Below are 27,221 nucleotides of genomic sequence, written 5' to 3' on the forward strand. Positions count from 1 at the left end.
AGAGGGGGAGAAAGACCAGGAGGAGGGTATGTGTGGCTGAGAGAGAGAGAGAGAGAAGAGAAGGGAGAGAGGGAAAGAGAGAGATGTGTGTGTGTGTGTGTGTGTGTGTGTGTGTGTGTGTGTGTGTGTGTGTGTGTGTGTGTGTGTGTGTGTGTGTGTGTGTGTGTGTGTGTGTGTGTGTGTGTGTGTGTGTGTGTGTGTCCGCGCGCTCACCTCCTGGGACAGGTAGGGGAGGACTTGAGCACAGATCCCATTCAATCTCTTCACTATCTCAGCCTGTGAACAGAAAGAGAGAGACAAGACATGAATAAAATGCTGAAGCGGGTTATTGGTAGGATCTGCTTTGTTCGCGTTTGTTTGCATGCTAAACTTTGAGACTTTGACACCTGTGACGTTGTGCAATGTTAACACATTGGGTGCCAGAGGTTTATTTAAAATATTATACGTTGAGTGCCTGCATTTCTTCCATCCACTTGCGTTATACGTTTCGTGCTGTAGAAGCCCCGACGCGGAAGTGCATGTAAACAAAGCGTGCGTGCGAGACGGCGGAGGGGTCCCGACTAACGCCTGGAACAATAATATTTCCAACGCGATCCTCCATTGCAGCGTGATCGCCGATCGAAAACGGCTCGTTTCCACCACGTTAAAAAGAAATGGAGATATTAAGCTTTTAGTCAAGGAGATAACATTGAAAACGCTGACCGGAAGGATTTTTGACATGGAGCCACATCCAGCCTCTTCTTCTCAGAAACTCCTTGGGTGATGTCAAAGTTTCGTTTTAGCGCCCCACGTGGGCCACTCGTATAAAAATAGAATTGGGTCAAAAACGGTCCGGACCGTTTTCGGCACTTCTCGTTTGGATCCTCAAAAACGGTCCGGACCGTTTATGGCACTCGATGTGTTAAGTCAAAGGGAAGCATATTTTGGACCATAACGTTTTAAGCTATGGAGGAACTATTGAAGACATGATTTGGAGTTTCATCATGGTAAAGTATCTACACCTGTGAATTTTCAAAAGGTTTATGCCTTTAAGGACCCCCAAATTAATACGGTACATATTTGGTGTAAAAAAAAATAAAATAATCAACTACACATTTTCTAAATGTTTCGAAAATAGCAGATCTACAAGCTCACAACGTGTCACATGTCGTGATGTATTGTGAGCTCGCCATGTGAATAGCTATTTTCGAATAGCCAAAGTGTAAAATAGGGTTCCTCATTTTGCTGGGGACCCCCTGGAACCCGCCTTAAGGATCCCCTGGGTGTCCCTGGACGGCACTTTGAGAACCACCGATATACACAAACCCAAGACTCGCCCTACCAGCTCAATGGCCTTGTAGTTAGTGTGTCCGCCCTGAGACTGGGAGGTCAGGCTTCAATCCCAGATCGAGTCATACCAAAGACTATAAAAAACGGTACCCAATGCCTCCCTGCTTAGTGATTAGTGATTAGTGGCAAGTCCCCGTGATATAATAGCCACATGTCCAGGGGGGGTGTAATTGTACATCAAGCTGCCTCACGCCACGGACACAGGAGCTAGGCTCCTGACCTATGGGCCACATGGCTCATTAACTGTTGGTTCCCAAGGATACTTAATTACTGCACTTAAAGACTCATTCAGCAAAATACAATGCACACTCCCATGCACACTCCCTGATGCCCGTGAAGGCCTTCATAATGAAGGTCCTTAAATAGGTAGTTGCCATGATTTTGGCACTTTTTCTGTTTTTCATTTGTCTACTCCTCTATATCACCCAATGATATTAACTCATTCCCTGCCCTCTTTGTAAGCCCACACAAGGGCAAATATAATAATAGTATAATAATAATAATAATAATATGTCCAGTTGCGCGTAACTGGACATCTGACGCATCAAGAACATGTACTTCCAATCACATTAATGTCCTTTACATAAATACTGAATCACGTGTGTGTGAGAATGCACCTCAACAACCAGGAAACAAACTTCTTCATAATTTGTGTAATCCACGCATGTAAAACGGTATTTGTTGCAGCTTATGTTTTAGTTACCCCAACACTGTTGTTGTGAAACAATTTTTGTTAAGAGATTCTTTTTTTAAAGGTAGCTATTTTCGTTTGGTAAAGGAGACAAACAGGTCCTGTTGTTTTAAACACATACAGGAAAGAAAACAGGATATATACAGCTATAATACACAATGATCATTATCTAGGCCTGCGGTCTTTTATAATATTCATTTAATTATAGCCACACACAGTTTGACAAAACACATGCATGAGCCCAACACCAACATACAGTACACACACACACACACACACACACACACACACACACACACACACACACAGGAAATGCAAAAAACAAACACCTCAGAAAAGCAAGCTCTTCATTTGACATTGTACTTAACACATCCATACTTTTTTCCAGAACATGCCATCTCACTGGTGCACACACACACACACACACACACACACACACACACGTGTTCAGTCATACGCACACACGCACGTACAATGCAGATGAGAGCACATCAATTCTCTCTGGCACCCTCGGTCTTCCTGACACACAGGTCTATTATCACATTTGGCTGGTTATCATCCAATCCGTGTGAGATATGCAAAGCAAGTGGTAATTGCGTTAGAAGCTAATTGGCTGTGCGACGAGGAGAGAGGGGGCCATCCTAACAGTCATTAGGCATGCAGAGCAACGCTCCCCATCAGGCCGCTTCATTTCTATCTGCTCATCATTACACACACCATCTCTGACATGGCTCCTAAAATGTCTCCATGGTACACTCTCCCCCCACCCTTTTTCCCTCTGCAGCTTTTATGCCATCTCTTGTCTGATTCACTTCTGTCTCCGTTTTCCCTCTCCCTTTCCATCTGTGTTTCTCATATGTTCTCTCATGCCTTATTCTCTGTCTTTCTCGTTTCCTGCATGTCTTTCTGTCCGTCTCTCTCTCTCTCGTCCTCTCTCTGAGAGAGCACAAACAATACTGAAAACATAATGGTTTATATAAACAGGGTATAAATATATACACACACATTCAATACAGATAATGTAGCCATAAAACTGGCCCCATAAACCAACCCCCCCCCCCCCCCCCCACACACACACACACACACACACACAGTTGAAGGACATGGGCTATCTTACGTACTCTAAATTGTATCACACATGTGTCCCATTTTAGATTATATTTCGGGGGTTTGGGGGTACAAAAGGTTTCAGTTAAATGAACGTGTCCAGAATCGGGCAATTCGATTCTTTTTGGGACTACATAAGTATGCGTCAATCGCAGCATTTAATGGAGATATGGGGTGGGACTCCTGTGAAATTAGATGGAAGGCCAGCATGGTGAGTCTCTGGAACAGGTTGCTGTGTCTGCCATCCAATAGGGTGGCTAGTCAAATTTTTTACTGGGATCTGTCTGGAGAAGGGGAATGGGCCTCTGAGATCTTTGATGTATTGAGGGAATGTGGTCTGGAAGAACATTATTTCCAAAGAACAATTGTGAATGTGGAGGAGTTTTAAAAACAGAATCCGTGCAAAATGCATACAAACCTGGTCAGAAGACATTTGGCAAAAGCCAAAATTAAGAACAGTCTTTAAAAAAAAGATTATAAATGTGAAAATTTGGTTTTGTATAATTTGGCAAAAAGTCGGAGGTCACTTTGTGCGCAGATAAGATGTGGCATTCTGCCATTACATATTGAAACGGGAAGATATAGAGGCATAGCTGAGGAGGATAGAATATGTGAATATTGTGATTTGAACGAGGTGGAGAATGAAATCCATTTTATTTTGTCCCTTGTATGATGACCTGAGAGATATACTGTTTAAAAAAGTCCACACCCCTGATCTAAACCTGATAGATTATGAGAATGGTGCCTTAATTGAATTTCTTTTTCTTCATATTTTTGCATTTTCAGAATATCTTTATAAAGCGTGGGATAGAAGGAGAAGGGTGACTTATAATAGATGAATTTCTTTATAAATGTGTATGTATTCTATGTGCAGGTATATATAAATGTATGTACTGTATGTGGTTTGTTTCAAATCAGGCTGTACTATGAGTTGCTGGTCGGGTGTACACTGGAATGTTTGTAACTTTGTTTTTTATTTTTTTTAATTGATGCGTCTGATAATCCCATGTGGGATGGGTCAAGAAATTGTCCGGACACGGAAATAAAACATTCATTTTCTCACACACACACACACACACACACACACACACACACACAGCGGAGTGCATATCTCTGCCAGGCTGGGTCGCCTATAAGTAAGTTGCCTCCATCAGGACCTGAGGAAACTTCTACTGTGCGGGGAAATGGCATTCAACTTTCTGACTTTGTGATGCCCCCTACGGGCAGAAGTGAAAGTTCTTAAATGGTGATGTTGAGTCTTTAGAAGCCCCTCAACATTTTGGGGGTGAATGAATGATGTGTTCATGATATATGGTGTTTTTTTGGTAAGAAACAGGCCCCTCCCACTAGATTTGGAAACAAATTGCAGGCAAACAGTGTGGAATATCAAAAAACTGTTTGATGCTCATTGTCACATGACTCCCTAGATCATGTGTAACACAATTGGTTAAAACATACATTTGTGGGCCCGGACCGCTGGTGTAGCGGGCACCTAGGCAAAGTAGACTGAGAGCGCGTCGCAGGTTCGAGTCCCGATCCCGATGGCCTTTGCTGCATGTTACTCCACATTTCCTGTCAGCCTACTATCCTGTCAATAAAGGCATAAATGCCCCAAAATACATAAAAATAAAGAATCTCAGTGAAATTGCATTTGATTCTGTGTTGTTTACAGGCCCCTCGGTGTGTGATAGAAATTTTGGTTCGATCAGACGCAATTTGGAAACAAATTATAGCCAAGAGGAATGGAATATAAAACACTGGCATGAATCATGTTTATCACATGACCCCAGAGATCGTGTGTAGCTATGTGTGTGAGTTTTGGACAAAATCTAATAGTAGCAAAAAGTATGTTTTGAAGAAAATGCTAAAATGGCGGAAAATCGCGTCAGGTGGAAATAATGCACATTTAAATTGTGTTCAGGAGTTATAGGCCATAACGTAAAGCAGGCTGGTGTAGTGCCACCATGGGGCTGATCTTGAACATGTGGAGTCGAGTGTCTTCCTTTGTCTACTGGCTGCCTGCATGAAAAGTTGAATGCCATTCGGTCCAGTGGTTTGTCATATTAGCTCCGGACTCACACAGTCACTCACTCGCAGACAGTCCATACGTCACTCACAGACAGACACATGGACACGTGCAAAAACGTAGCATCCTCCTTCAATACATCACAAGCTTCCATACACAACTGTACAACACATTACATTCCTGTGTAAAAAGATTGAGTAGGGTCCTTTTTTTTTTAGTATTTCACTGCGTAGATGACTGGCACTCTTCAGACGGACAGAGAATGAGAGAACGGAGCAAAAGACAGCGAAAGAGAGAGAAAAACAATGTGGAGAAAAGGCGTTTTGTTTAACTCAGTCGAGAGCAAGAGAGGAGACAGAGTAAGGGAAAGAAAGAGAGAGAGCGAGAGAACAACAGACAGAGAGGTGGAAAGAGGAGGAGGAGGAGAAGGGGGGGGGCTGTACACAATGGGCCCAGACATGAATGCTCCCCGACACTCGTTTCCACACAACCCCTTCAATTTCAACTCTCTAATGGAACCAGTGCTTCTTTGCGCCCACTCTCAGCGCACAAAGCAAGCACGTGCACACGCACACACCGCAGTCCACACTTTCACAAGATCACACATATACTTGCGCACACACATAAAACACACACACACACACACACGCACACACACACACACGATATTAGCAAACACGCACCCACGCAAGATAATAGGGAGGCCCACGTGACCAAAATCACATGTACAAATTGGTCACATGCTCAAGTGCAACCCATACACATATATGCGTGCGTGTGCGCTCGCTCGCTCACACACACACACACACACACACACACACACGCGTGCGCATGCTCGCGTGCACTCACACTCCCCCTCCTTCAACAATGAATTTCTAAATATTTCATCCCTGTCATATAAAAGAGTGGGTTGTGATGAATTGTGCTCATGAGGCAGAGCGCAGCTGCTTGTGTGTGTGTGTGTGTGTGTGTGTGTGTGTGTTGCGGTACAAGATTATCTTTATGTGCGATTTCCTACAAATGAGCCTCCCTATTTTCCTGAGTGTGTGCACGCGCGCATGTGTTGTGTGAGTGTGGTGTGTCGTGCTTTCCAGAGTCCGTAGAGGATCTCTACATCTGTAGAAGCAGTGCACGCGTGTGTGCGTGTGTGTGTGTGTGTGTGTGAGAGCTTTGTAATGTGTGTGCGAATGAGAGCCACCATTCGTCAGAGTACTCTGCGTTCACGGTAAGGCTGTTAGTGACTGTGCACCGTCAATCATAGGGCCGTGTGTGTGTGTGTGTGTGTGTGTGTGTGTGTGTGTGTGTGTGTGTGTGTGTGTGTGGGGGACAGCACCAGGTGAGGTCACTGATAAAGGCTAACCCTTCCGAGGCCCATCGTTCTCTCTCCCTCCCACAGCCAGGGCATAAATTACTTCCCTCTTGCCTGCCATACAAACTGATGTATGGGCACTGTCTTCTCAACTCTCCCCTGCTCACTAGGAAAAGACTGGGCTAGGGTGGAGAGGTACTGTAGAGGTGCAACAGTTAATCAAACTAATCGATTGTAAAATATAATCAATAATCGATACTTTGATGAAATAATCGATTAATAATCAATCCATGTTTTGGGCATATCATTATAGTTAAGTTTTTTTTTTAATTGCACCCAAAAAATATATATATGTAAATAGCCGATGTACACTGATTATTCAATTTATCAAAAAAAGAAAAAAGATAGAATAATCACTAATAGAATAATCGATCGTTGCAGCACCGATGTACTCTGTATTGTATCTATAAAGCAGGTTTCCAACATAAAAAAAATATTATGTGGTTGCTGTGCAAAATGTCAGCTTGTCCATAATACTCTTGAGCTTACAATGTGTTAAAGAGAGAATTGCTCAACAGCTATAACCTGCACGCAGTAAAAAAAAAATGTTGATTTAACAGTGTGTAATGTGTACCCAGTGTATAATGTGGCCGGGGGTCCATTTTGCTGCCTTGACCAATTATATCTATGCCCGCCAAGTGATGTCACACAGAAAAAAAATACATAGACGATGACATCTGGCTGAGAATGCTCCTGTATCTCATCCATATAGATGGTCGCTATGTTTGCATTTCAACCTTTGTCTTTCACACTATGAAACATAAAGGATGATCTCACCTGTCTAAATCCATCATTGTTCCTGTCATACATTTGAACACAAAACTGCCTAAATAAAGTATAATGATGCAACCACATGGCTGCAAACACTCATTTAAAATCCACAAGTAGCGACATAGCATTAGTACTAGGTTTACTACTAGGTAGTAAAAACGCAGAAAAAAAAGATTGTACACAAATTCAATAATGTACATCGGACTTGGAGTGCATGGTTTCCATTGCATTAGAACAGATTTTTGCATCACATTTCCTCATCAGACCCAGCGTGCAATGGCTTTCAGACAAACATATCAATACCTGGATGTTATTGAAATCATTTTCCATTCTTTTATCACACCTGCCAGATCCTGCATTTTTAATGGGATCTAAATGGAAAATGATGACTACATAAAAACTAGTCCCCTGGTACCTGCGTTTAAACGGCCCCTGAGGTGATGGAATTCAAATCTCTAAGCTCTTGTGAGAAACGCTCAGAACAGCAGCACTGTGGCACCCCTCTCTCTCTCTCTCTGTCAGTCACACAACCTGTCAGTCAAAGCAAGACAGCTGCGGTCTGGGAAGAGGGAGGCTCAGCTGTGCGCTTACTGTATGTCAATAGGTGGTGGGAGCCACCGTTTTCACTCCAGGCTTTGTCTTTGAACGGGTAAAGATGCTTTACATGGTTAACTTGTGAAAAATCATAGAACATGCAAGGGCCCTTGACCCATTCAATCAGGGAATGCATCTGTGCTATAGATTTATTTTAGCTATAACCGTTATTTTATATTTTGGCAATTAAAAAAAATAGCAGATCTACAAGCTCATAGCGCTGCACTCGTGCAGCGCTATGAGCTTGTAGATCTGCTTGTAGATCTGCTTGTAGATCTGTAGATCTGCTATTTTAGAAAAATCGTGAATATTTTCTTTGAATACATTTTTTTTTTAAACAACATTTTTACTTTGCTACGGGGGGGGGGGGGGTCCCTGGAACAACATATTTTGATGGGGATCAGCGGCCAAAAACAATTTTGAGTGGTCCTTGACAAGAAAAAGTTTGAGCTGATATAGCAACAATAGTTTTTCAGGAAAATGAAGACAGTTACAAATGTTGCTTAAAAAATAATACATTTTCAAAGATTTGCCCAAATTTTCAAGATTTTTCAAAAATAGCAGATCTACAAGTTCATATCAGCTTGTATATCTGCTATTTTTGAATAGCCAAAGAAATCTAAAATGACATGCAGAGATGCTGCGTTCCGGGATTGAATGGGTTAAATGATGATTACTGAAGTCGCATCAGTACAATCTACAAGCATAACAAAAGGTACAGGTTTTAGGCATTTTGTGACGGTACCTGCAGACATTCCTCTCAGAAATAAACAAAGACTCACCTGCTTGTGCATCTCAATGTTAAGCCCGTAGGACATCTCATAATACTGGAGAGAGAGAGAGAGAGAAAGAGAGACTTATTATAAAATGGAAAGGGCACAGAGGTAGGGAAAAAAGAGACAGGCAGACAAAGCAAGGGAGTGTGTGTGTGTGTGTGTGTGTGTGTGTGTGTGTGTGTGAGTGTGTGTGTGTGTTATGTACACTCGGTGTTAATGAGAGGGCCACCCTCTAGGCGTCAACCCTGTTAATCACCCACTCTGTCTGCAGGGGCACTGGCTCTGTCACTGGAAAACAAACAACACAAGGATCTCACACACACACAGTATTTTTTGCTCACTCTGACACTATCTTTCATTGACACACACGAGTGTGCGTGTGCACACGCACGCACACACACACACGCACACACACACAAACGGCTCCTCTCTCTCTCACTAGCTGCTATGTCCAAACGGCAGCTCCCTAAAGTAATTACAGCGCTGGGGAAATGGAGGTGCTGCCGTTAGCCAAGGGAGCAGGGCAACCTGATAGGCTATTAGATGAGGGGGTGTGGGGGGCTGGGTCGGGCTGGGGCTACGAGGCCAGGCAACGAGCACGAGTGTGTGTGCGCATATATACCGCATGTGTGGTGGCTGGCTGGCTGGCTTGGCTTGGCTGGCTGAATGACTGTGTGAGTTGTGTATGTGAGCGTGGGTGTGACAGAGTGAGAAAAACAAAGGGGAACGTCTGTGCGCGCTGATGTCGGATTGTGGGAGTGTGGCGCACGCACGTTTGCATTACCGACAGTGTGAGCGTGTGTTCCGTCTGTCTGTCTGTCTGTCTGTTGCAGGGGAGAGCAGCGCAGATTAGATGAGATTAAACCCAGTCAGAGGATCAATTAGAGGCAGAATATCAGACGGCTACAGAGCCATGGCCACCGTCAATGAGATTAGAACCCAGAGGAGGACTGTGTTCGTCTGTGTGCATGTGTATGAGTTCGTGTGAAGAAAGAGGGAGAGATGGAGCAATAAAGGAGGGCAGAAAAGGGGGGGGAACTGGACACTTATGGCTTTTTTAGACTCTTTGTTTCATCCTTACTGCAGGGCTGCTATTACGACTGAAGTTCCCCCAGGATTAATAAAGGTCTGTATGTATCTGTCTGTTTGTCTATCTTTCTATTATCTGTTTTTCAGTTCGATTTAGCCGTTTGCTGTTTTCGCAGTTGTATACTTTAACCACATTAACCCTGGCGTCCCTATTTTGGGCATGACATTAAAGGCGGACATTTTCAAATATTGACTTTTTTAATTTGGAAAGTATAAAATATGGCTTAAGTGGATAAAAAGGCGATGTGGTGTTACTCTAGCATCTGCTTGCTCCTCCCATGGGTTCCCAGAACTCAGGGTTAGTACTACCTTGTGAGCAAGGCCAAAATTTGGTTCTGAGAACCTTAGGTGAAACCGAGTATGGACACATCCAGAATCCACAATATTTGTTACACGGCACATTTAGTTCTTGTAGTTGCAAAAGAGCTGCTAATGACGCCTGAAACAAAAAAAAAGGAGCGAGAGCAGCAATCATAAAAGGGAGAGAAAAGCAGAAAAAGAGACACAGGAGAGCAATTACACTGCAAAGAGAAGAGGTGGAGATGCTGGAGGAAGATGATGGGGGGGATGGTACGAACAGAGGGTGATAAAAAAAAATAAGAGGGTAAAGAGAAATCTGTTTATTTTAGACGTGCATTGCCATCAACAAACGTGCACGTACATTTAGAGTACTTCATTTGCATCCATTTTGTGAGATTATACTTTGCCTGAGGACTTTTCTTTTTTTTTTGCTCGTGTGTGTGTGTGTGTGTGTGGGGGGGGGGGGGGGGGGGGCATGCTATTGCTAGCACACAGAAATTAAAATAACATACATACACATCAACACACACCAACACGTACAGACCCACTCACCATGATATAATGACGCTGCATCTCCGACTTCTCACTGGCCAACTTGTCACACTCCAGCTTCAAACTGGAAAGGAGAAGGAAGGAAGGAAAGGACAAGAGGAAGAAGGAGACCTCGTTAGTCTCTCTTAACAAAGGTCAACTTTACACCACCAGCATCATCATTATCCCCATCTTCACCATCACCATCATTAGCATCATCACTACCGCTGTTACTTTCACCAAAATCGTCATCATCTCATCTTTGTGAGGCGTTTTCATCTTTAATTGGTGTTAATCAATTAGAACAAGTAGAGAGCAGGAGGAATGTCGGAGCCAGAGGTAAATAGAGGACAAACCAAACTGTGACTTCAGAGAGACAGAAAGCTAAAACATAAACATGTGTCTGTGACCGTCAGGCGTGGCAGTGAGTAAAATGGCACGTCTAAATATAGAGAAGCGCGTGTGAACGCTCAGCTCAGAGGCTCATCTTCGGTCCCCGCGACAACCATTAGCTGTAATCATGTCAGCGCTGATTGTCACGCCAGGCGACAGGACAAAGGAGGATGCATCAACACAGTCACCCGGGATTGTCACCCCCCTTCCTCCTCCGCATTCCTCCCGTATATCTGATTGAAGCAGCACACTATGGCATCCAATGCTTTCAGAGGTGTCATCTGAGGACTGGATAAGATCGGGATTAAATGAAGGCAGATATGCGCACGCACTGGATAGGTGCAGATTTGGGCTAAATCTGAAACCTGTTTGACGGTGTATGCCGGGATGTTCTCGTCAGGCGGCCTGCTGGAATGACAATTCGATTACAGTTGAGCGCTGGTTCAATCTTGATCATTGTTAGTCTTAAATGGCAGGCAGATTGCTGTGCTACATGAGGCCAACAATGCCAAACTCGCTAATGTGTGCAGTTATTATCGTTTTAACTGCAGTAGTGGTGAGGTTCATTACGAGCTGAGCTCCAGGGTTTGGAATCTGATGTAATATAGATGAGGCTTGACCCATCCCAGTATCTGTACATGACCATGTAACTATACTTAGTAACCCCTAAGCTGTGTAATCGTATCGATTATGTGTTTGCGTATGTACCTTTCTCCTTTTCACTGTAGTGTATACGTTTGTACTGCATCTGTCTGTTCCTGTCCAGCCTCGTATTGCTTACTTCTGTACCACTCGGGCTTGTGCATACATATCCCTCAGTGTGATTAATAAACTTCAGAACATTCCGTGTGATGCTACTACGCTGTCATCTTGTTATCAGAGCTCCTATAGTCCTATAACAGACCCTGTTTGATACATAATAGTTATACAATTTGATAAAATACACTTATAACACTGTACAGGCATGCTTTTTGAGGGGAATAGGCAAAAATATTATTTATGTTTATAATTATTATTAATGTATTAACTCATTGAGTGCTATTCACGTGTTTCACGTGTTTTACCGCTATGGTGCAAAGTGCCAATCACGTGTTTCACATGTTTTTGAAAAAATAGTAAAAAACAAAAAAAAACTAAAAGAAAAAAAAATCAGAACCCAAGATATTATTATCTGAAGATTTGCAGCTCCATCCACTCCTTGTTTAACTTATTACTGAAAAAGGCTGTATCTCGCTACCTAAGCACTTTTTTTTTTTTTTTTCTTTGAAAAAATCTCTGGCACTGGGACAACATAGCCAGAAATAATTCTGGCACTCAGTGAGTTAATGTGGTGGTCTCCATCTTCTTAATAAATACCCAGGAAAACACTGAAATGTACTGTTTCCTGTTGAGTGTGCACTGTCAGCTATTATTGTTTCCATTGGAGGCGAGACGGAAGGGAGCGCTTGTTTTCAGCGGAGGTGGCGGAGGCACGCCGTCTGAAGCAGAGTTGAGCCACGAGAGGCACCGCCAAGCGAGCTTAAGCGAGCGAGTCGCCGTGCCGAACGTTGCCAAGTCTGCTTCAGCCAACTCAGCGCCGTCCGAGTTATGTTCTGATAGGGACAGAATCGTAAATCCTCGCCCCCCCCTAGTCTCGGTACCTTTGACATGTGTACACCACCTCATGCGCGGTCCAAGTGAACACAGCGGAGCGCTCACTACCCCCGCTTCAGCCAATCACAAGCCGCGTCTCGTCTCCTACGGAAACAATACTCGCGTACTAGTGGTGGGAAAAAACGTTAATTTCGGTGAACAAACGATTTCGTTCACGTTCACAGCAAACATACGTTCAAGTGATTCGTTCATTAGCGCTATTAGTCTAGTGAAAAACAACTCAACCGCACCGCTGTCTGTCTGTCGCGGGAACAGCCCGCCATCCCGTCCTGTGTACGGGGGGAGGGGATGGGGGCCATGAACGAAAACGTGAACGTAACAATAACAGTTTGACAAAGTGAACAAGTTTGTTCACGGCAATGAACTAGTTATTTTTGAACGAATCGATCATGAACGACCCATCACTATCGCGTACTGTGCAGTATGTGTGTGCGCCGAGTCTGCATACGTTCAATATGAGGTGTAACAAGTCCCTGTACCTGTGAGAAGATGCACGCACACACACACACACACACACACACACACACACACACACACACACACACACACACACACACACACACACACACACACACACACACACACACACACACACACACACACACACACACACACACACACACACACACACACACACACACACACACACAGAAGGTGGATGACAAAAGGTGATTGCGATTCTGTCCATGCTTTAGTTTGTTCTTTATTGGACAGAGGGATGCAGAGGCTGCAGGTGGAATAATGTACTGCTGTTGCCAAGCCAGCCAGGTAAACCAGGCTGCACAGTAACCATCTCATCACCATTCACCTACACCTCTGACTCAACAAGCTCTCTCCTCTTTCACTGGCTGTGTGTGCAATGTGTGTGTATTCCACTTATCCAAATTGCTCCCCATCCCTCCTACAAAAAAACATAAAAAAACAAAAAGAATCCAGCCATGCCTCTGTACATTGCGTAGGCTGTGCGGTGGGTTGTCATGACAACAGGCCTCCCCGCTGCCAGCCCTACCTGGGATTGGCTCTGTGCCTCGTCTGATTGGTGCTCGGCGAGCCCCCGGGCCCTTGCCCCGCCCGGTGCTCTCAAACGACACTTTGATGGAGTTTTATTGCCGCTCCTTCCGCCCCTAAATCGCTCCTGCTGTCATCTTTATTTTGATTTATGTATTCCCTGATCTATTTATGCATGTGAACGAGGGAGAGAGAGGGGGAGGAGGGGAAGGGAGCAGGAGGGAGGGGGAGGAGGAGGAGGATGAGGGGGTTGAGACAGAAGAAGACAGCGACAGCTACAATGCTCGCTACTATACTCTGGGGAATGCCTGCAGTACATTTGCCTTTTTAAAAAAGGCGTCGGTGACAGACAAGCGCAGCACAGCGGCGGGGAGCTACAAAGCCTCGTCTGTGGCGCCCAAGCTCCCCTGTACCCCCAATACACCCCCCATGCATGTTCTGAAGGCACTGACGAAAAAAGGAGAAAAAAAGGTATTCTTTCAACCGCGCCCCCGCTTTCTGAAGAGGGTTAAACGGCGTTGCATCGCCGCTGCGGGAATTACACACAAAAACAAAGGCAAAAAGGGAAAAAAGGGCAGCGCAGCTTTTTTTCACGCTGCTACAAAACACGCCGGAAAAAACACAAGCGGATCACACCCAAAGCGGGTAATTTCACACAAGCACACACACACACACACACACACTGTATGCCAGGCTTTCATCTGCTTTTCGCCCGTCTCCAATGAGCCTCTATGTAGCTGGCAGAGGGAAGTCTCTGGAAGGTTCATAGAGGACAGGTGGAACAAGAAGAGAGACGTCCTCCTCAGGCAGGAAAGCCCCACTTCAAAAGATACCAGACTCACAAAAGCCACAGATCTCTCTCTGAGGCGCTGAACCTGCAGTCTTTCTCCCTTTCCCTTCATATGTGCCGTCAGAACGGAGGCAGGGAGGTCACTTGCGCTATGTTTAGATATGTTATGTTACATTTTCGGGAAACTAATTAACATAAGTTGCTGGCATAGGCAGTAGGAGAAGCGTTCTCACATGCCCTATTCACCTGTGCAGTTTGCGGTATGATCCGTTCTCATTCTCGGGCGGAATAGTCTAGTACAGTACTTGCTACTCAGGTGAGATATGACTGTTAAGCAGTGGTGGAAAAAGTACTCAAATGTTTTACTTAAGTAAAAAAACTTCCGGAATTAAAAATGTACTTGAGTAAAAGTACAAAGTATTGGTATAAAAATGTACTTAAAAACGAAAAGTAAAAGTACTAAAATGTTTGAAAATAGCAGATCTACAAGCTCACAACGCGTCGCGATGCGACGCGTTGTGAGCTTGTAGATCGGCTATTTTCAAATAGCCTAGGTATAAAATAGGGCTAAAGTGGATAATGCATGTTTTATAATGTAATAATTTATATCTGCAAAGTAACTAAAGTTTTCAAATAATTGTAGTGTAGTAAAAGTACAATATTTGCCTCTGAGATGTAGTGGAGTAGAAGTAAAAGTATTGAAAATTGAAAATACTCCAGTAAAGTACAAATACCTCAACATTGTACTTATGTACAGTACTTAAGTAAATGTACTTAGTTACTTTACACCACTGCTGTTAAGTACGCGAGACAATAGCATCCATCCACCTGCAGGCTGGCAGACCTGCTGTAACTTTATCCGTTGAAATAAAAAAAGTGGAGAACGAATGGTTTTCTGCTGAGTAAACAGCGATCATTTACAGGCAGAATAATGATGTGATTCATTATCACAGGGATGCTGGGGGCAGCATAAAATCTCCTCATGTCCACTCCAGACATATCTTGTAATATCAACTCGCTTGGTCTTTTTTTAATAATTAAAGCATTATTAAGTACACCTGTGTAGTTGTACGCCCTCCCTCTCTCTCACAATAGACCACCGAAGTCTGACGTCATTTACACATCCTTTGTTTGTCTACCTGGTTCGCAGTTTTCCACCCCCATTCTGAATCCCATAGACGTCTTTAATATCGCGTCAAATAAGAACTGTGTTCCAAAAATAAACAAATGACCCCGGCGGTTTGACTCTTATGGATATGAAGCGTCAACTGACGGTGAAAAAACGCTAATGTTACTTCCGCCGAATTAGTTACATTTTCGCCAGAAACAGACTGTATCAAATATAAGTGACTGACTATCATAAACGATATAGAACCTCCTCCCTGACAATATCGCGGACAGTTTGTTTCTTTTTGGACAATTCTTATATGAGACGATTCTAAGATAACCCAATGTTATTCTCCATAGAGAAATTACTTCCGCAAACCTGGGGATGAACGAATGACGTCAGGACTTCGGTGGTCCATTAAAGCATGCTTGCTCTACTCAACAAAGAGAGAGCGCGTGGCCATTCATGGTCGAGCGACCACGTTTATACTGAGAGAGGCACCGTCACCATCGGAGAGTTTCACTTTAGCTGGAGAGTGGAGTTGGACTAGTTGTAGCAGAGACCGATGCATTGTAAAAGTAAGAATGAAACATTTCAAAACGTAACCAGTCTTTATCACCTCACGTGAATCAACTGGTCCCCTGCCAGATTCATATTTAGATCTTAGTTGGAAAACTGCCATAATGGCATATCAGAGTGTTCAACTGTTGAACACTTCTCCATTCATGTACAAAAACGAAAAACTAATATTGAACACAAGTCACACTCAGAATATGCATGCAATATCACGACGCTCCCGGCACGGTGTTTACACTTGCTTTCCACAAAGACTTTGCCTGCAATGTGGTAGGTCTCAAGCAGGCATAAAAGCCAAAACAAAATTTGACCCACATTCTCACATGACACCAAAATCAAATATGCCGACACATTGCCTGCAAATCTTGTGTATCTGAACGGGCCGATACATATATGGCAACTTGGAAGTGTCCCGGAGTTTCAGGCTCTGTCAGCAGTATTTAAGCGGTCAAACGGATCAATAACTGTGGGTAAACATGATTGATTTTGGCAAGGATCAATAAAATATCTTTACTCCAAGCCCGAGGACAATGTGGAGGCCGAGCAAGGCAACAGTGAGACAAAGGCTGACACATGGGCCTCTGCACAGTATGATGTGTTCATTTAACTCATACTGGTCTATTTGAGACCATTTCTACACTATCAGAGTTAAATGAACACTCTCTGTGTATTTGTTATTTTTTCCTACTGAGGCAGGCCAGCACAGTACACATTATTCCTGAGCAAGAGCTGCTGACTGTAGAAAATAGGCATGGCTTGCCACAGAGACATATAAAAGGCATCAGGTTAATGTTTACCGATATAAAAGTTTACACGCTCATGTGTAGCTACTTAGTGGCCAAATATGTCGTACTGGACAGCTCCCAATGAATGTGTGTACAATATGAATTAGAGTGCTGCTGAAAAAGAGCATGCACACGCAGCAATACACACCCTGTAGTGTGTGTGTATACACGTATGTATGTATATATATATATTCGCTCTGCAGTTTAGTATTGTAACTACAGGGGGGGAAATGTGTTCAATAAAGAAAAACATAAACCGGTACGTGTACAGCCTGAAGATATGTTGCTCTCTATAAAGAGCAGCACTTTGCAGGCTGCGCAATTTTAACTGCTTCGTGTGTGTGTGTGTGTGTGTGTGTGTGTGTGTGTGTGTGTGTGTGTGTGTGTGTGTGTGTGTGTGTGTGTGTGTGTGTGTGTGTGTGTGTGTGTGTGCACACCTGTGGTATTGTGCTTGGAGGAACTGGAACTCATCCTTGATCCTGTCACATGAGTCAGAGGTGGTGAATTTCAGCTGCTGTGATGAAGCCTGTCGGGGAGAAATAAGTGAAAAAGGAATATCAAAAAAAGAGCAGAAGGGTGCGGTGGAGAAGCATAGAGCAGTGGTTCTTAATTTAAAGGACTCCCCCATAACCCTGAGTGTTCGAATGGAACCAAATGGACCTGTGAGGGTCCATATGTACACGCTCAAGAGTTACAGACCTGTAAGGGTCCATTTGGAACCACTGGCATAGAGGATAAATAAAACAAAAGCCATGAAATCAAACCATTTCAGTTCTGTGCAGTCTTAAGTCTAAAAGGGCCGAGCATGACTCAGGTAGCCTAATACTAAAATATCAACCACTTGAACCCTAGCATCCCCATTCTGGGGGCTGACATTTGGTGAAAATATTTAGTGCACACAGCAAAAACAGGAAGGGGCCTAGTATAGAGTCCTTGGGAGTCCGGCCAACTAAGTATAGGGTTTAAGTGGTTTACCACTTTCATTACTAGGTAGCCTTACAGCCTACATGTGAAAAAAGGAATTTGCCTTGGTGCCCGTTGTTACATAAACCGGTAAATAAATACAAAATAAGAGTGTGCGCTATGGTTTCATATATGCTTTATTCCCACTGAGCAACCCACCTGGTCCTTCATTAAAGATGGATACACTGTCGTCGCCAAACCACTGATGTTTAAAACATATAGTCTATAGATGGATACACTGTCGTCGCCAAACCACTGATGTCTAAAACATATAGTCTATTAGGGTAGGTGTAGCATATTTTCCTCACCCTTATCATAATACATACGATTTATATAGCGCTTTTCTAGGTACTCAAAGTCACTTTACAGAAACAAGATAAAATCATAGGAATCATACCTGATCATTACACACACATGATCATTACACACAGACACAGTCATACACAGTAAAATCCTCAGCGTTAATTTCTCCAATTGTAATTCCAAGCAACCCTTATGGATCCATTATGGTTATATTTGTACATTCTTAAAGGTTAAATGAGCACTCTAATCTATGCTCCAAGTGCAGAGTTACTGACCCTCCATTCCCTCCTATCAGTTGCCTGTAAAGTTTGTGGTGTAGAAACTTGGGGCTTATGCTTGCTGTCACTTCCAAGTCACTCTAGATAAGAGCTTCAGTTAAATGCCTAAAATGTAGGCTACCCATGAAGTTTGGCCCCTGCATGGTGACGCTATATCATAGCTCTCCTAGCAGGTCTGTGTGTTGCTGTTAGCACTTATTGTCATTCCATGCACACTTCATTCCCCAGGCAGCAGCGGATGGCCTGGTTGTGTGCTGGAGCCAGCCACGCAGCGAGCATCAAACCCAAATAGGGACGAAATCTCATTATTTCTCAGCAGGCTGCATAATGGGTCAGGTGGGAAATCGACATTTCCCCCACTACTACTGAGCGGGCATAAAAAGCCTCAGAAATCTGATTGCAGCACTTATGGGAAGGCAGCCTAGCCACCGTTAGAAATGACCTGTCGCTTTGTACTCTTGCTCCCCACGGCACACCACTCGGGGTTCGTTTTTAACTATGAATAGGGCTGTTTGGCATTCCAGGGGCGTGGACTTTGGGCAATATGCTGAACAACAGGATCTCTTCAGGTTGAATAAATAGGTATGGTCTATGAGGTGTAGTTGTGTTCCAAGTATGTACTGCAAATATAGCCTATGGCTATTTGACCAACGTCAGAACGTTGGGACAGGACAAGTATAACCTTTAATAACCTTTTCACTGGTCCAAGTTGGCTGGCAGATTCCAAGAACCGAGGGCCATTTTGACTTTTAACATGCACATTGCTTTTGGCATAGAAAAAGAGACAGGTAACAGGCCAAAGCATTTTGACAGAACAAGCAAATTGGGAAAATGGAACCAGAGCAGACAAACCAATTAGTAAAATTAACTATCATGTTTCCAGGGTTCATTTACCACATCCCTACTAAGATTAAAAGACAGGGGCCTGTAAAAACAGTAGTGGGTGGAGCAAGTTGAACGATTACACTTTCAAATGTTCTGAGAAGTGCTGACTGCTGACAACATTGTCATGCTGCCACCGATACATAAAACCTCTATCCGCTCGAACCAGGCCTCGGCTATACGAAAAAAGGCTCAGCCTGTAAAGCAGTGTAACCTCTTCCATTATCTCTCCAGTCAGCCAGACAGCCGTGGCTCAGACACCGCATATATCAGCTAGGCTACATGGGCCTGTGCCATGTAAAACCTGTGTAAAGTAAACACAAGGCAAGTCAACTATACAGGCTGCTACACAACTCTCCCTGCACTAACTTGCTCCCTGCCATCCCCGTGGCATGAATTCTTTCTGAATGTGTTTGTTCAGAAGAGTCAACTTCTGTGTGTGTGTGTGTGTGTGTGTGTGTGCAGAGGTTGTTCCTTGCGCTAGAGGCGGAGTCATAACCCTAGATCTGATTTCCTCCCCATGTAGTGCAGCATGCAAAAGTTTAAAATACCAAAGGTTCTCTCAGTCAATAGCCTCAGGTAGAACATTCCACTCTATGGAGACAGAGAGTGACAGAAATATATAGAGATGGATGGACAGACAGACAGACAGACAGACAGACAGACAGACAGACAGACAGACAGTAAATGGGAGACGAAGAAAAAGAAAGAAGAAAACGATATAAAGAAATAAAGAATGAATGAATGAATGAATGAATGAATGAAAGAAACCGTGCAAAGAAAAATTGCTAATGAAAGAGACGGCAAGAAAAAAAAAACAAGCAAGCAAGAAAGAAAGAGAGCCCTGGAGTAATATCAGAAACAAGATTCTACAACCCCTGGATCATAGAGAACGGGAGACCTAAAGGGCTAAGTAATACCTTTTATCCTCACATAACACTCAGAAGGTTGCTGGCTGGAAAATCATTTTCATCTACCAGACACAATTTTGTGAATTTACTTCATGAAAATAAATAGATAAAGAACTCAGCTTTAGTACTTTTAACAGCTAAAAATACATATTTTTTTAACAGAACATAATGCTAACACAAAGGCAGAAAGCCTGCCAAAATTGGCTGATTAGCCCAGTAGACAAATAAATAAAATAAAATCGACAAAACGACCAGAGCCAAAAAAAAAAAACACTTTTGGCTGACAGCTGGTATTAATTTTCTCTGCCTTGCTGGAGGTAAGCTGGCAGAATAGGCTAGTCAGGGCCCCCGCACGTCAGATGGTAATAGATAAAGCAGAATTGCAACTCAGTTCTCTCTGGACATTATTGACTCAAAGCAGACAATCCCACCCTGACCAAAAGGAACTTGGGTTATACTTTCACTCTCCACCACATCATCTACACAGCATCATGACACTAGAAAGGGGTGGTCTGCTGAGTGCATATCTCCGCCAGGCTGGGTTGCCTACTCAGGGCTGTGTAAGTCATAGTTTGCAGCTGTCAGGATCCGAGGAAGCGAGGGGAATAGTGTTTCCACATAATGGTGCATTGTCACATCACATGACTCATAGACCATTATTTTGAACCCAATTTGGTGAAGAAAAAAAAAAGAAGAAATCACAGTTTCTGCATCAAACGGTGACAAAATCTGCAGGAGTAGTAGCAAGAAGTGTTTTAGGAAAATACGAAATGGCAGAAAGTCTTGATAGGTGGAAATGGGCGTGGCCTATATGGGGAATCTAGAAACTTTTTTACGATTATATTACCTACAAGTTAGCGTTATAGGCCTAAACGTGACAGGACCTGTCACAGCGCCCACGATGAGGCCGATTTGAACATGACCTCAGAAAACGTTCATGTAACGCTGTAAAATCCTTTTTAATTTATCCATTTGTAACTTTGAGAGCGTACAAAATCTAACCGAGCGGTCTGTAAGGGTCCCGTTTTGGTTATATCCGCATTCTCAGTCTCATTCACGCGTACGGCCACTGACAGTATGCAAGGAGTATGAGCTTCTCTCTGTATCATGCATTATACAGCGCTAATTATCTCTCTCTCAGTGACCAAAACAAGGTACTCTACAGAGGCCTGAGAGTCCACAACAGATGGATGCCCATAATGTTAATGAAATACCGGCATAATATGGTGACACATGCCATCTGCTGTGACGAGAAGAAGAAAAAGTGCCAGTACGCCGTGTGACTCTAAATGTGTTGGTGTGAGAAGGAAAGGTGTGTGTGTGTGCGCGTGTGTGTGTGTGTGTGTGTGCGTGCGTGCGTGTGTTGACGGTGTGAGTGAGTGCGTGTGTGTGTGGATGCAGGGTGTGATAAGCCTCTATACGATGCTTGGCTGCCACGGGGAGTAAATATTCACTGCTATGAATCATACACACACATAACATAGAACAGCCCACCCACTATCTCACTCTCTCATGCTCAATTTGCATAGCGCGCGCACACACACACACACACACACACACACACACAAAATGTAGGACAATCTCTAATTTGATTCTGCCCTGCTCCTTTGAGACGTAATTAAAGCATTAAAAAGCTTTGTGCACTGGTGGGGCAATTGAGACAGTCTTCAGCAAATAAATGGGATTCATCGTTTCAGGAAATTGCTGCCCTGCACCCTCAACCCTCCGAAAGCCCCCTCCCCATCATCTGGTCTCATCCATGTGAAATCTACTCTGAACTTAATGTCTATCTTAAATAAGGATTACAAAGTCAATGCTATGTTTCTGCCCTGCACATCAATCCACAAAGGCAGAGATTACAGAGGGGGAGAGAGCTTTTGCTTCTCTCGATCCCCTTCTCTCCCTCTCTCTCTCGCACACACACACACACACACACACACACACACACGCACGCACGCACGCACGCACACTTAAGAGTGTAGACACACAAATGGTGCCAGCAATCAGATGATACACACATAGACACATACACAAACCAAGTATGCAGTACATATCTGCTTACACACATGCCGCAAACGAGACTCCTGCGCATGCACGTGCACACACACAGGGTAACATCTGAAAACATCCTCCTTGGTATAAATCCCGCCTGAGGGGGAGAGGCAGTGTGTAAGGATTGTATTTCCTGGAGCAATATCTAACTGTTTACATCTGAGCTGGAGTGCGCGCGCGTGCGTACGTGCGTGCGTGCGTGCAAAACATGTGGGGGGAGGGATGAGGATGGGCCTGGGCGTTGTAATCACTCACTAATGGCTGGATGTTATCTCACTCCTACTTTTAAATGAATGCAGCAGATCGGCAGTGACTAACAGTTGGCCTATTTCTCAAACGGCTGTCTGTCTGCTCCATAGCAACGGAACCAAGGATGCCATTTCAACCATCCACCCTTTCTGACCATGGTTCAGACAGTAGGAACAGAGTCTTAGCATGGTGGGAGTATGGAGATGCATACTGCAATTGCAACCTTAGGACATATACAACCGCTCCATAACCAAAAAGGCAATTCAGGTTAACAATGACTCTACCCATGAGCCATTACCATCAGGCAAGAGGCTTAGAGTACCGTTAACAAAAAAGAAGGGTTACAAGAATAACTTTGTGCAACCTGCAGTGGATATTTTAAATAAGAACATGAACATACTAGTACCACTGTCATTTGTGAAAACTATGTATTAGTTGTGTTTTTATTGTTTGTATAGTGGATGCCAGTGTGCCAAAGGCAAATTTCCATTTTATGTTCAATTTAATGGACAATTAAGTTCTTTATCTTTATCTCAAGGATAAAGGACTCTTTAGCTGACAAAGAGAGAAACATGAATACTTTATTGCCTACACCAAAATATTCATTAGCCTTTTTAGACTGCTGGCGGTTGATGTGGGTGAGGGTGGAAATACATTATTGTGTGAGGTGAGTGCATGTTTATGTGTAATGTCAATGTTCTGTGTAATGTCAGTGTTTTGTAGGTGAGTGAGTACAGGTCTGATAAATACCGAGGGAAGCATACAAGGGGTCATTGTCAGGATGTTAGAATTTCCTGTTTTGCCTTCGGGAGGTGTCATAGGACAGACTCAACCAAGGACGCTGTACCCGCTTGTTAACACCAATGACATACACCCGAACCCTCTGACCCACCTTTGCTTAATACCACAAGGGATAGAGGGCTGTTGTGTACTGGTAAAACTATATCGTCCGTGACTTAGTTCACTCACTGAACCAGAAGCTGAAGGGCTTAAGCCTTGGGCTAATACACAAGCAGCACCAAACAAGACATCTATAAGAACAGCTCCAGCCAAATAAGATCTAAATATCCCAGATTAGTGTGTTGGTAAAGTGTACAGGCATAGTGATCTGAGAGACGGACAAGCCTAACTGGCCATCGGCCAAATTTCCCCTTGCCAACACAGCTTTGGGCTGAGCAACGCTTGCTATGTTAGCCGCTCTGTTTAGGTACGTCTGCTAAGTGTTTGAGTGTGTGTGTATCTTTGTTTGAGTGTTTACGCGGTCTTTGCCCATAGATGATATGCGTGTGTGTGTATGCGTGTGCGTGTGTGTGTGGGGGGGGGGGGGGGGGGGGCCGGGCTGAGGAATAGGATTGTGTCTTCAGCCGCTCTGGACAGGGGCTTTAGATAGAGCGCGGGGAGAGCTTAATCCTGTTTGGGCCAGGAATTTGATTTTGATTATTATCTCTCACGGTCCAAGCCAGGGCTTACCCACATTTCTGCAGCGTTATCCCATCACATCCCTGCTCACACACCTCCACTACCCTCTCCTCCCAACCACAGGCCAGCAGATTTGACCTCGTTAAGACGCTTTTAAAGGGGATTATTCTACTTTTATCACTTCGAGTGAAGTGCCCTCGCAAACATAGGCTTGGCATGGCTTGGCATAGCCTGGCCTCCTACCCCTTTTGCTGAACTATCTTGACCTACCCCCCCCATGCAAGGCTAGTCAAGCATGGGAAGTCAAAACACACACAAACATGACACTTCGGGCCCACGCTGCCCTCCACACACACACACACACACACACACACACACACACACACACACACACACACACACACACACACACACAAGAACCTACACAAACACAGCTGACATAAGGTGGGGGGGTTAGGCATGTTAACGCAAACATACACACAGGCAGAGACTGCAAACCCAGGGGGAAATGGGCAATTTGTCAGGAGTGAGGAAAGCAGTGAGGGCGACAGGGCTGTGGGCTTGGAGACCATGGCCGAGATTAAAGCCAGTCTGGCAGAAGAGGAGGCTGTGAGATTACACCAAGCACAGTTGTGTCCATGATTGATGCCTGGTTGTAAAAACCAAGGTTATTACTTACAAGGGTCCAGGAGGGAGGGAGTAAGGAAGGGAGGGAAGATTACTCTCAAGGTTCAGAAACAAATAAGTGGACAATGAAAGTAGACGGCAGGAAGACGTCCCGAGACGTGATTGACATGGAGCAAGGCCTCCCTCCCCCACACCCTGTGAGTTTGTACAGTAGAGCTGCTATTTTTTAAGATTTTTGAATGTTAGTGGTTACGTCTGACGAATTTGATTAAACACTTGAATGGGCACAGATTACAGGGTTTCCCCCAGGAAAATAGCGCTGTACAGGGTAAGTGCCGGGGAGGGTTGCACATGTGCGTGTACGCTACGCTGCTACGGCTGCACAATATGGCAAAAATAAATCATACCACGATATTTATGCCAAATATCTCAATAACGATACGATATAATATGAGTCCACATGTATCTTATATTCTAAGTGAAGGGAAAACTAAGCAGCATATTACAGGTCAAAACAGCTCTTATTTCGAAGTCCACCGACCAGAAGTCAAACTTTTGTACAGCATAATGAACGTGCAAAGTTTTGCAATGGTCACGGAAACTCATTGATAATTCAATAAACGAAAGTCAATACTGGCGTTTTCAATCTGACATGACAGTAAGTAACCGACATAAACAGTAAAGCTTTTCATAAAGGAATGCTTTAATAATCTGCTTGCTGCATTTAGGCCCGTCGCCTAATAATTCATTTTCAATGAGTTGATAGGCGAGTATGCACGTTGGGAGCCGCAGGCAATCTGACAGTCTACAAGTCCCCTGAATCTGTCACGGTCATATCGCGCACACATGCCCAGCAGCGCCAGAGCTGAATAGACTTCAAACTTTTTCTACATGACTCATAGGAAAGAGGGGTTGAGTGAGCTGAACTCGAAACAAGCCATCAAACACACACAGTGTTAAGTGATGTTGTGAGGGGAAAATGTAAATAATACTGTCCATGTCTTTCCCTTTTACGATATTAATATATTGCATGTTTATATCTAGATAATTAGGATAATTATCATTCAGCGCTAGTTTACACTCTTATGTGAGTATATAGGGTGTGTGATGGGTTGGTGTTATGTACACTACATGATGGGAAACAAAGTATTGTGGTATATTTCTCTGACATTTAGTCTCAGGGTGACAGATTCAGTAGAGAGTCGTACTCGTGGTGGTGTGCAGAGACTCAAATGGTCTGAGGGAATTCCTGGAATAGTTGTAAGAGCAGTAAGCTGCTCAGTGTTCGCCTGCTGAGATTACGGAGGACGACACTGACTCCTGTGTAATATACCGTATACGTAATTAATTATCTTTTTGTTAAAATGGATTGTATAAAACTGGTATTGTATAAAACTGGTATTGATCAGTCAAGGTATCCATATCAAAATGTTTTGAACAATAGCCCTATCTAGGGCTGCACTATTTGGACAAAATTCCATATCTCGATATTTATGCCAAACATCTTGATATCGATATACGATATTACCGTTCAAATTTCATATTTGATATTTTAAGTGTAGCAACAGTGAAAAAGCATTCTTCAAAAAAACACCATCTAAAAACATTAAAAAGGCAATATCACTTTAAAATTTTAAGTAGCCTATTATTGGGTTCACACACTTGTTATTTGATATTCTACGTGTAGCAACAGTGAAAACTACACGTCAAGCGTTCCCAATATATTAGAATGTTTATTTGAGCCAGTCTTGCATCCTTCATTTTGGAGTGCTGCTTTTTCCACTTCCAAACTAAGTATTCTTCAAAACAATAGCAAGTCAGGTCCACTCTTATTTTGAATTTCTCTGACCGAAAGTAAAACGCTTACTTTCCTTGGACGAAGGCTCTTATTTTGAAAGCCGACCGTCCGGAAGTCATGTGTTTATTCTAGTTTGACTTGACACAGCGCAATTAGCACTGGCTTGACGAACATGCTAAGCCAAAGTCACGGCAAATCACTGAGTTCAATAAAACGAACACCAATCCGACAAATGGATATAAACAGTCAAGCTTTTCATACGGAAGGCTTTAGGTAGCTTGCTACATTATATTATATTTTTGTGCCCTCATAGGGACATAGATTTATTCTGGGCTAGCCCTCTCTCTATACCCAGTCAGTGGTCTAAGGCTAGTCTACCTGGTGCCTTGTGCAGAAGATCCCCAGTTCAAACCTCACCAGGGACACCAACACAACAACAACAAAAAAACTATCATGGATAGGCCTATATACATTATATCATCATTTATGACTTTTAACTGTTCTTATTGTTGGTTTTTCAGAAATGTATTTACTGGCTATTAGTGTCTAATATGTTTAATTAAATGTGAAAAGTCTATTTTCTGCCCATGCATTGAACACTCCCCAGAGGGGTGTAGACTGTTTTTTTGTCCCTGGGATTGGAGTAGGGTGTCTTTTGCTCCTCCCGACTCCCAGGTGTTGTACATCATCATTAGCCAATGTTTGTGTATATATATATGATGCTTTTGTCTGTCATTATAATATTTGCCTGATTAAGACCTAGAAGGTCGAAACGTTGCAAAAATAAAAAGTGAGTTACTTGGAGCTTGAGAACAGTGTGCGGACTTCCTTCTTTTTCTACAT

The 27,221-nt window shown here is 43.5% G+C and overlaps 1 protein-coding gene across 4 annotated transcripts in view; it reads right to left on the reverse strand.

Annotated features, from left to right (window-relative positions):
- tle2b (TLE family member 2, transcriptional corepressor b) overlaps positions 1 to 27,221 on the reverse strand; it is a 145,493-nt gene that overhangs the window by 103,186 nt on the left and 15,086 nt on the right. For all 4 annotated transcript variants that reach the window (XM_080431243.1, XM_080431242.1, XM_080431244.1 and 1 more), the window contains 4 exons: positions 17,334 to 17,422; positions 10,605 to 10,668; positions 8,670 to 8,714; positions 214 to 276 (listed from right to left, as the gene is read on the reverse strand). In XM_080431243.1, the coding sequence (XP_080287369.1) occupies positions 214 to 276; positions 8,670 to 8,714; positions 10,605 to 10,668; positions 17,334 to 17,422 (261 nt within the window). The remainder of the gene's footprint in view (positions 1 to 213; positions 277 to 8,669; positions 8,715 to 10,604; positions 10,669 to 17,333; positions 17,423 to 27,221) is intronic.

The sequence above is a fragment of the Gymnoscopelus braueri genome, assembly GCF_963280865.1.
Source record: "Gymnoscopelus braueri genome assembly, chromosome: 6".
Classification (NCBI taxonomy): Eukaryota; Metazoa; Chordata; class Actinopteri; order Myctophiformes; family Myctophidae; genus Gymnoscopelus; species Gymnoscopelus braueri.